The 10776-nt window shown below is 49.5% G+C and overlaps 1 protein-coding gene across 1 annotated transcript; it reads right to left on the minus strand.

The window, feature by feature from the left end:
• Positions 1 to 5690: 5690 nt before the first annotated feature.
• Positions 5691 to 8200, minus strand: C24H3orf56 (chromosome 24 C3orf56 homolog). The gene is made up of 2 exons (XM_043887037.1): positions 7405 to 8200; positions 5691 to 7023 (listed from the first exon to the last, which is right to left on the minus strand). The coding sequence occupies exon 2, from the start codon at positions 6957 to 6959 to the stop codon at positions 6291 to 6293; it is 669 nt and encodes a 222-aa protein (XP_043742972.1). The 5' UTR covers positions 6960 to 7023; positions 7405 to 8200; the 3' UTR covers positions 5691 to 6290.
• Positions 8201 to 10776: the final 2576 nt, after the last annotated feature.

The following is a 10776-nucleotide window of genomic DNA, read 5'->3' on the forward strand; positions in this document are numbered from 1 at the left end:
AGGGCCGCAGACAGCAGTGTCCTCGGGACACCAGAGAGTGAGCCAGGGGCAGGCTGGACGGCCCTAATGCACAAAGCCAGGCTGGCGGGCAGCTGGGGGGTGGTGGTGAGGATGAGACATGCAGAGACAGTGACGTCCGGCCAGTTCCATCACACTGTTCTACCTCATTACATCTAGTTTATATTCAGTGTATGGTGAGAGACACCTAATTCCCAAGTACTTTAGTGATTATACTTAATATGTGACACTTTCTTTAAAAATACACTAGTTGAAGTAACAAGAGTGAGTTTAAAATAACACACTACATACAGGAACGTGGAAAGCCTTCCAAGTTGGCATAGGAAGGACCAGAGGTCAGGACTGAGTGTCTAAATGTCCATCCAGACATCACCGCACGGGGTGGGCTAAGCTGTGGAAGCTGGCCCCTGGCCAGCCAGGAGGACCTCTCCACCCTGCAGAGCAGATATAACAAACACAGCAGCTGCCCAATCAGTGAGACACCTCTAAAGAGCTATTCTCAGACAAACTTCAGGTTCATCACAGAGGAGACCGAGAGGTCCGAGAGAAGTTAGAAAAGCAGCCACAGAAGAAACCCAAGGAAACAAAATGAAAGAAAAAAAAAAATACGAAGACAAAATCCACAAACATAGAATAATGAAATGATTTTAAAAGGTAAAACACCAAAACAGCATTTGTTTTTTTAAGAAAAGACCCAAAACATTGGGAAGAATAAGAAAGATGAGAGAAGATATACGTCAGCAAAACACAGAACTACAAAAGCAATTTGTGAACTGCAACATGCAAGTAAATGTCATAAGCAAATTGTAAGGCATAGTGCCGGCGAGGTAGAAGAGGAAAGACGACCTCAACAGAAGTAGGTTACCTTTATTCAGGCAAGGAGGGGCGACAGTCGGCCTAACGATCAGGCTGAGCGCCGAGAGGGATCAGGGAGGCTTCATACTTATAGGGAGATTTGTGGAAGCGATAAGGGAAACGTCAATCCGGCGGGATATTTTGAGTATTCTTTTGTTGAGATGACACTTGTAGTTGGGCAGGGGGTGATAAGTCTTCTGGGTGGGTGTAGGGGGTGGTAGGTTTCTGGACAGGGGGTGATAAGTCCCAGATAGATGCAGCTGGCCTGGAGCATCAGGATGGAACTAAAGTTATGCTTTGTTTTCTCCGAAGTTAGATGATTCAGCAAGGGGCCTTTGAGACTGTGTTCTCTTTTCTAGGCCCAAAAGACTCCTTCAAAAATGATAGTACCCTTACTACTTAAAAGCCCCAGGCACAGACAGTTTTACAGATGAATTTTCCAAACTTCCTCACAAGAACACTCCAGAATATATCTTTAAAAGAGGATAATTTTGAAATTAATTTTTGGAAGCTGTTATTACCTTAAATTCAGAACTGGTAAAGTCAACACAAGAAAACACATCTAGGTTATTTCCCCTTCATGTAAAATGTCCTAAATAGCACATGAACAGACCAAATGCAAAACATTTTACGAGATAAAACCTGCGACTAGACGTACTTTACCCCAGCAATGCAAAGATGATTTTCCACATGAAATAATTCACTACATTGTTAGGCTACAGAAGATAAAAAAATGACTATCTTAATGATTTCACAAAGTTGTACTTGGCAGATACAGAGAAAAAGCTTGATAAGATTTCAGCACATTCATAAATTTTAGAACTCTCAGAAAAATAGAATGGCAAGGCATAATACTGAACTTGATAAAGCCTATATACTCAAATGCATGCCTAAGAAAATGAGCGATCAGGCAAGCCAAACATTAGCCAAGGATGTAGAAGAGGTGAGCCACACAGTCAGCAAGTGTGATCTGACAGACACAGATCTGCCATCAACGTGTGCGCGTGAGAGTAAGTCCACAAAATTTACTGGGTTTACAATAACAGTGAATTCTGAAGAACTGGTTTACTATAGGCCACATTCTCCAGCAGGGGAATCAGGTTACAATCCACAATAGAAACTAGCTGTGGTAAGCATCCCAGTGTGGGTGTCCACATGCTTTGCTCTCAAAGTTGTCCAATGTGTACAAGTCTTCCTTCTGACTTAGACTCCCACTAAAAAATGAACTGATGCTTTACTTTCTAAAAGAAAAAAATAACTGCCAACTTAGCAAAAAGGGTTAGCAAAATATCCCTTAAAAGTGAAGGACCAAAAAAAAGACATTTTTCAGGCAATCATAAGCTAAGGGAGTAACTCACAAGAACCTGAAGCCAAAGAAACACAGGAAGAAGAGAAAAATGATTCCAATTGCAGGCGTGGAGATCAGGAAGGAAAGAATGCAGGAAAGGGAAACAAATGGTAAAATGTAAAAATGATGATGATTTAAGACTAAACGATTAATGCTGTCTTGTCAAGTTTATAATAGAGACGTAGAGTGCAGAGTACATTGCGGCAATAGACGACAGCCCCCACGGGAGAAGTGGGAGACTGGAGTTGAACTGCATGGTTTGGAAACTGGTACAAATACGTGTATCAAGTAGACAGTAACCGGTGGATGGTCGGTATTGTAATCTTTAGAGTAACCGCCTTTTAATCTTTAGAGTAACGGTCAAAAGAATGATACACTGAAGTATAATTTAAAAGTAATAAAGAGATACAGTGGAAAAATTTTTTTCAAAAGTGAGTATATAAAAGGTGCAGGAGGAGGTAAGGGACAAGAGAACATAGTGAGGTGGTGGAGAAGAGCAACTGCCTCAGGGATCACGTTAAATATAAATGGACTAAACAATCCAGTTAAAAGAGAGATCATGAGACTGGGTTTGTAAAGCTCTCTGAGGTTTATAAGAAACAGATGTGAGGACGTGAGGGTGATCTCGTTGCGGTATCTGTCACCCCACTGATTGCCAGGGTTGATTCAGCTGATCTGGCTGGGAAGGCGTGTGTCCCCTTCCTCCCTCACCACCCCGTGTGTCCCTCCTGAAGCTGCATGCCTGGTCTAAGAGGATGACCATTCCCGATAGAGGAGGACCGGTCTTCCATCAAGGGTATACAAGTAGCTGCACTCCCCTGCTGGAACCCCCGAACAAGCTCTCAAGAAACACATTTGCATATAATAGCAGAAAGTGCAAATAAAGCAAGCCCTAACTAAAAGAACAGATAGATTCCCAGACAAAACAGACTTTAATGCAAGAAGTATTGAACAATGTCAAGTGTGACACTCTATAAGAATAAAAGGGACAAATAGTCCAGACAATAAAACAATCCTAAATTTGTAAACAGATATTAACATCTTTAAAATATAAAGCAACGACTGACAGAACTAAAAGGAAAAGTAGAAAAATGCAAAACTATATTTTAATTCTCTCAATAAGTAATAGAACAAGAAGACATGAAAAAATAGAAGATGTGAACAAAATAATGATCTAACTTGACCTAATTGACATATGCAGCATATTCTACCAAACAGTTGAAGAATTTTTTAAGTACACAAAAACATTTACTAAAATACACCATATGCTGTGACAAAAGTTGAGAGTCAGTATGTTCCAAAAATTAATTTGAGATGGAAGCATAAAAGGTAACACAATAAAACTCCAAAAAAAAAATATGAGAATATGCTCATGACTTTGAAGTAGACAAAGAATGAAACAGGTTTAATAATTTTAAACAGATTGAAGAGCACTAATAAAAAAATATTGACAGATCAGACTTCCATAAAGTTAAAAACTTCTGTTCACCAACAGACGCTATTTAAAAAGCCACAAAGAGGGCATTCCTGGTGGCTCAGTGGTAAAGAATCTGCCTGCTACTGCAGGAGACACAGGTCTGATCCCTGGTCTGCGAGGATCCCACGACAGCTAAGCCCACTCACCACAGCTACTGAGCCTGTGCTCTAGAGCCCACACTCCGCAGCTACTTAGCCGAACAGCCACAGTGACTGAGGCCCACACACCCTAGAGCTTGTGCTCCGGAGCAAGAAAAGCCACAGCGACGAGAAGCTCCTGCGCTGCAAGGCAAAGTAGCCCCCGCTAGCTGCAGCCAGAGAAAGCCCGCACGGCAACAAAACCCAGTGCAGCCAAAGAAAAGAAAAGCCACAAAGAATATTTAATCAGCACTTGTATCTGACAAAAGACTTTTCTATGGAATATATGTTTATATAAATAACTTTTTATAAACATGCACATTCAAAGACCACAGCCCCAACCCAAGGGAAAAGTGAGGAACGCTCACTTCTCCGAACAGGATATGCAAATGACCATATGATCTACCCTAATCCCTTCCCCTCAAAAAACCCAGGTATAAAATAGGCAAAAATAAATTTTAAAATTAAGAGAATTTAATTGAAAAAAATTAAAAACACACACACACTTTTGAACACTTTTCAAGAGAAAACCTACCATGTTAGGGCAACTGGGAACGTGTGTACGGTCTGCAGGCTTGGCACTGTCAGGAGGGATGACGGCTCGGCTGTGCAGTACGGTGCCCTCGTCCTGTGCAGACGCATGAGGAAGGGTCAGGCATCCGTAATTTACTGAGACACAGCTAGCAGATTAGTGGGGGGAGGACAGACAAGGGGGACTGATGAACAGACACAGGGGACATCACTTGTAAGACTATTTATGTGACCAGAGACAGAAATTGAAGAAAAATTCACAGGAGGAACAATCCACCTAGGAGGAGGGTACATGGGCGTCCATTCTTCCTGTTAATCCTACCATTGAAATTCTCCAACACAAACAGGAAGCAGGGGCAAGAAAACCATGGGGGCGTGGGGTATGGAGGAGCTGTGGGTCTCTGTGGCCCGCAGCCCCTGACAAGCTACTCCCCTGAGGGTTCTGGCCCAGCCGGCAGGCGATGTTTGCCATTCTCTAGGCATCGATGTACCTGGGGTGGAACGTGGTGACACAGCGGGGCTCCCCAGACAAGTGTGGGACAAGCAGCCTAGCTACCTGAGGCCACGCCCACCCTCTGCGGGCTCCCGGGGGCCGGTCCCCTGGGCACCTGTCACCAGCGGGCTCACATTTGTCCAGATGTTTGCAGTCAGTGCAAAAAGAAAGGCACCATCTGCATCCTGTCCAAGAGACAGCTCAGCTGAGGGAAAGAGGGGCACACGCACCCTCTGTAGAAGCATCGTCTGGAGCCCGGGGCTGGGGCACCATGAGGAGCAGAAGGCGTGACCTCCACGCTTGACAAAGAAACCACTTCCAGGGTGAGGACTGAACACCATCACCTTCAGGTCCCAGGAGACGTGGGTTCTTCAAGCTTAACTCGACCTTCTAACACAGCGATTATTCCAGATTCCAAAACTGTATCAGGCAACTTGAACATTTCATTTTTACCCCCTTCAAAATGCACTTTTAATGATTTCTCTCAGAATCAGTAAAGGAAAATACTTCTGCTTCAGAGCTTCAAACGTTGTACAAAATGCTACTTGAGAAACTGTAGCTTCCAGGGTAAGTGCACATACTATCAGTATATAAATATTCTAAGTGAGTAACTTCCACTTAACCTTCAAGCTGTATTATATGAATACTGTTTTAATTTTTATTAGTACTCCATTATAACACCTATGGTGAACAGAACAGTAATTGGAAGATTACAGAGAGACCTATGAGACACTTAGAACCGCAAAGAAGATTCTGGTTTGTTTGCTGGCAGAAAGAAGACAAATAATATTTACTTGATTTTCCCCTTAGTAAGAACTGTTTTAAAAGATACAGAAATAAAACATCACATATTACTATGGAATACATCTCAAGTGATACATTTAAAGAAAATTTTATGGCATTAAAAATTATAATAGAAAAGAATAAAGGCTAAAAATGACTTGAGCGAGCACCACCTACAAGACGTTATGAAACAATCAGCTCACAGTGAAACAGGAAGCAGAGAGCATGTCAGAAGACACGAGAGAATTGCTGAGTGAACAGTGGTTTCAATAAAGCCAAGAGACCTACATTAAGATTTCTGCTTTTAATATATGCAATATTAAGACAGAAAAGTGGAATACCACAGATAATCAACAGAGCAGGAAATAATAACATGAAAAACTTTTTGGTAACATTTGAAAATGAGACGGAAGTGTTCGCATGTAAGTGAGGCCGGGTCTTTCTAAGCAGTGAAGCATGAACCCAGCTGACAGCACAGCGTCGTTTACTGAATGTAAGACGCTCACTGTTACACGTCTTACGAGAGTGGCCCGTGCTCCCATCTGTCACAGCAGATGTGGGGGTTATCTGGGCAGCGGGCACAGCAGGGCTCATCGGACCCCACGGCCCTGAGCCCTGGAGGGTGTGGTCTCCAGGCACACATCAGAGCTAGAAGAGACGGCGGCGGGCCCGGGAGGGCGGGCGGTGGGGGCGGGGGCGGTGGGGTTCCGGCTGGGGGTCCGCACAGGGGGACGGGGGCAGAGGGCAGAGTTCTGGGCTGCAGGGTGGTTTGGGGGCCCAGATGCTGAACCTGGACACCCCTCCTGATGGAAGGACTTGGAGCGTCATCTTCACGTGGGAAGCAGCTCTGGACGGCGTCCCCACTGCAGTCAGGAGGGCTGAGCTGGATGGAGTGTGCCACCCCAGCTGGGCGCCGGGCTCGGGGGTGTCCCCACCTAGAGTTGGAGGGGCTGAGGAGTATGGGGGTGGGGGCCCCACAGGGTAAGGGAACACTCTGGAAGCCCAAAGGCCTGAGGGCAGGCTCCCCATGAGGGGGTCAAAACTGGAGACGCCCCAGGCCCAGGTGGAAGGCCCTGAGGCAGCTGGAGGGGGGTGCCCCATCCAAGGATGGCTCGCAAAGGCCACCATGGCGGAACGGCAAGGGCCGGGGAACTCCAGCCAGGGGGCCCTCCAGTGAGGCCAGCAGGCGGAGTCAGTTACGTGCTGGGCTCCCCAGAGGTAACAGCAGGCGCAGGCAGGGCCCACGACTGCCACGGGGGCCAGGGGAGCTAGGCCAACGTCCCACACGGCTGGCTCCCTGCATGCACACGCATCCATCTCAGGGGAGCCGCTCTGCTTCCACGGGCTGACTCCTTGGGGTGCCCAGGCGGCTCCTTGGGACCTGCAGGCAAGCAGAGAAGAGGGTCAGAGAGGGTTTGGGGGCTGGAGGAGAGGTCAGGGGTGAGGAGAGGGGAGAGCGACACAGGAGTGACCCTGCCCAGGGCGCCTGCGCGGCCCTCAGTCAGCCGGGCCGCAGGCATTCAGCCCCTCGCCCCCACCATGCAGGCCTCAGAGGACAGAGACCAGAGAACCCCAGTGCCCACTGGGCTCCCTGGGGGGGGGCTCCCTGCCCCCAGGGCTGGGCTCAGGGGAGGGCAGGAGGCACAGGGCTGGCTCCAGAGTGGGGTGTGGGGGAGCAGACCCCTGGGCTGCTCAGCGGCCGATAGAGGAGGGGCCGCGGCAGAGTGACCGCCTGGCCACCCTCTCAGAACCCCGTTCTCACCTGACCCTGCGGGGCTGATTCCATCCAGCAAGGCCCTGCAGCGCGCCCTTCACGCTTAGGCCACAGCAGCTGAGGTGGTCCGAGGAGGTTCGGGTCGGGGAAGGTCTCAGGTCCGAGGAGGTTCAGGTCTGAGGAGATCTCAGCTCTGAGGAGGTTCAGCTCTGAGGGGGTCTGAGGAGGTCTCAGCTCCGAGGAGGCCCCGGGTCTGAGGGGGTCTGAGGCGGTCTCCGAGGAGGCCCCGGGTCTGAGGGGGTCTGAGGTAGTCTCAGCTCTGAGGAGGCCCCGGGTCTGAGAGGGTCTGAGGAGGTCCCAGGTCCGTGGAGGCCCCGGGTCTGAGAGGGTCTGAGGAGGTCCCAGGTCCGTGGAGGCCCTAGGTCTGAGGGGGTCTGAGGCGGTCTCGGCTCCGAGGAGGCCCCGCGTCTGAGGCGGTGCTGCAGCTCAGGCCGAGCCCCTCTGCCCAGCCGCAGATGCTGGTCTGAGGCAGGAGGCCTCTCTTGAGCAGGACCGGGCTGGGCGGGGCTCGAGCCTCGGCCAATGGCAGCCTCCTGGTGATGCGGTCAGCGATGCGCTGGAGGGGCTTGATGGGATGAGGGCGCACCTCAGGGAGGGTGTGACCAGACGGGGTGACGCCTCGCCCGAGGTGGGCCGGGCTCCACCGCGGGTGAAGAGGCCTCCTCGTCGTGGAGGTCAGGGAGGACACCCAAGGACCCGGCCTGCCCCTGACTCCGACGGTTCTCGGCTGTTAGGCGCAGAGCCCAGAGGCCTCCCAGGCGGGAGGCTGCAGCCAGAAGCGGCGGCTGGCCCTGCCAGGCCCTTCTGGGGGCCTGGAGATGCATCTCCATCAGGGATCCCGACCATCCTGAACTTGCAGAACAGGGACGAGGCCGCATGCTCCGGACGCCAGGTTCTGCCGGATCCAGTCGCTCGGGCGGCGCGCTATGGCCGCTTCATGTCTGACTCTGTGCCGGGCTCGGCAGGAACTCTCAACCCCAACGTCGTCCTGCGAGCCCCGCGGAGCACAGCAGCGAGTCCGGACAGTCCCGCTGCGGAGAAAGCGGGGCTGCCCTTCTTCCACACGCGAGGCCGACTCGGAAGCCTCGGGGCAAGAAGCCCCGGGAAAGCGGCGGTGTGGGCGGGACGCAGTGCCGGCCTCGGGCGGCGGGCCGGCCCCTCCTCCAGGAGGCGGCGCGGGCTGAGCTGAGGGACTGGTCGTCAGGAGAGGCTCCCCTCAGCCTCCACAGCTGAGGCTGCCCCAGGAGCCCGAGGGCGCCCTCGCGCGGAGGTGCGTTGCTCCAGGGTCCGGGCCTCCAGGCCACACCCCCGAGGCCTGTGTACCTGCAGACGCCTCCATGGAGGCAGCTCCGCCCAAGTCTTCCTCAGACTTCGTGGGATCCTGGACGAAACCCTGCCGCCCTCCCCGGGTGGCCTCCGTGAGAGCCGCGCTCCCTGCGGCTCTGACGCCCTGACCCGCCCTGTCCTTTTGGGACCAGAGTGGGGCGTTCACCCCCGCTGTCCCGCCCTTCGGTGCTCCCCTCACCTCCTCCCAGGCCTCTGAAAAGGGGTCACGGTTAAACAGCAAACCTTCTCCAGGAACACTGTTGCATCACATGGGGGTCCTGAGAGGTACCCTTCCCCTGAGTCTTCAGAACAGTCTTTGCCTTGATTTACATTTTCTCTGATGCCCCCGTCACCACACATGCTCTTGTGGAGTCGTCAGCATTACCTGACAACTGATACAACAGTATTTGTTGTTGTTCAGTTGCTGAGTCATGTTGGACTCTTTGCGACCCCATGGACTGCAGCACACCAGGCCTCGCTGTTCTTCCCTCCCTATCTTCCTAAGAAGTTTGTTCAAACTCAAGTCCATTGATGCCATCCAACCATCTCATCCTCTGTCGTCCCCTTCTCCTCCCACCTTCAATCTTTCCAAGCGACAGGGTCTTTTCCAGTGAATCAGCTCTTCGCATCAGGTGCCCAGAGTACTGGAGGGTCAGCATCAGTCCTTTCAATGAATATTCAGGGTTGATCTCCTTTACAACTGACTGGTTTGAACTCCTTGCTGTCCAGGGGACTCTCAAAAGTCTTCTCCAGCACCACAGTTCAAAAGCATCAATTCTTCACCATTCAGCTTTCTTTATAGTCCAACTCTCACATCCATACATGACTACTGGAAAAACCATACTTTGACTAGGCAGACATTTGTTGGCAAAGTGATATCACTCCTTTTTAATACGCTGTTTAGGTTTATCATAGCGTTCCTTCCAAGGAGCAAGCATCTTTTAATTTCATGGCTGCAGTCACCATCTGCAGTGATTTTGCAGCCCAGAAAATAAAATCTGTCACTACTTCTACTTTTTCTCCTTCTATTTGCCATGAAGTGATGGGACCAGATGCCACGATCTTAGTTTTGTTGATGTTGAATTTTAAGCCAGCTTTTTCACTCTCTTCTTTCACCTTCATCAAGAAGCTCTTTAGTTCCTCTTCACCTTCTGCCATCAGAGTGGTATAATCTGCATATCTGAGGTTGTTATTTCTCCTGGCAATCTTGACTCCAGCTTGTAATTCATTCAGTGTTGCATTTTGCATGATGTACTCTGTATATAACTTAAATAAGCAGGGTGACAATATACAGCTTTGATGTATCTCCATTTTTCTTGAAGAGCTCTCTAGTCTTTCTTATTCTGTTGTTTTATCTACTTTTTTGCAGTGTTCATTTAAGAAGGCCTTCTTTTCTCTCTGTGCTATTCTCAGGAACTCTGCATTCAGTTCAGTGTATCTTTCCCTTTTTCCCTTGCCTTTTGCTTCTCTTCTTTCCTCAGCTATTTGTAAAGACTTCTCAGTTCAGTTCATTCAGTCGTATCTGACTCTTTGCGACCCCATGGACTGCAGCACGCCAGTCCTCCCTGTGCATCACCAACTCACAGAGTTTACTCAAACTCATATCCAATGAGTCGGTGATGCCATCCAACCATCTCATCCTGTATCATCCCCTTCTCCTTCCACCTTCAATCTTTCCCAGGATCAGGGTCTTTCCAAATGAGTCACCTCTTCTCATCAGGTGGCCAAAGTATTTGACTTTCAGCTTCAACGTCAGTCCTTCCAATAAACATTCAGGACTGATTTCCTTTAGGATGGACTGGTTGGTTCTCCTTGCTGTCCAAGGGACTCAAGAGTCTTCTCCAACACTGCAGTTCAAAAGCATCAATTCTTTGGCGCTCAGCTTTCTTTATAGTTCAACTCTCACATCCATACATGACTACTGGAAAAACCATAGCCTTGACTAGATGGACCTTTGTTGGTAAAGTAATCTCTCTGCTTTTTAATATTGTGTCTAGGTTGGTCATAACGTTTCTTCCAAGGAGCAAGTGTCTT

The sequence above is a fragment of the Cervus elaphus genome, chromosome 24, assembly GCF_910594005.1.
Source record: "Cervus elaphus chromosome 24, mCerEla1.1, whole genome shotgun sequence".
Classification (NCBI taxonomy): Eukaryota; Metazoa; Chordata; class Mammalia; order Artiodactyla; family Cervidae; genus Cervus; species Cervus elaphus.

What these genes read in the sequence shown, in the direction of transcription:
- C24H3orf56 (XM_043887037.1), bottom strand. Translation starts at nt 6,959, where the DNA reads ATGGATGCGTGTGCATGCAGGGAGCCAGCCGTGTGGGACGTTGGCCTA.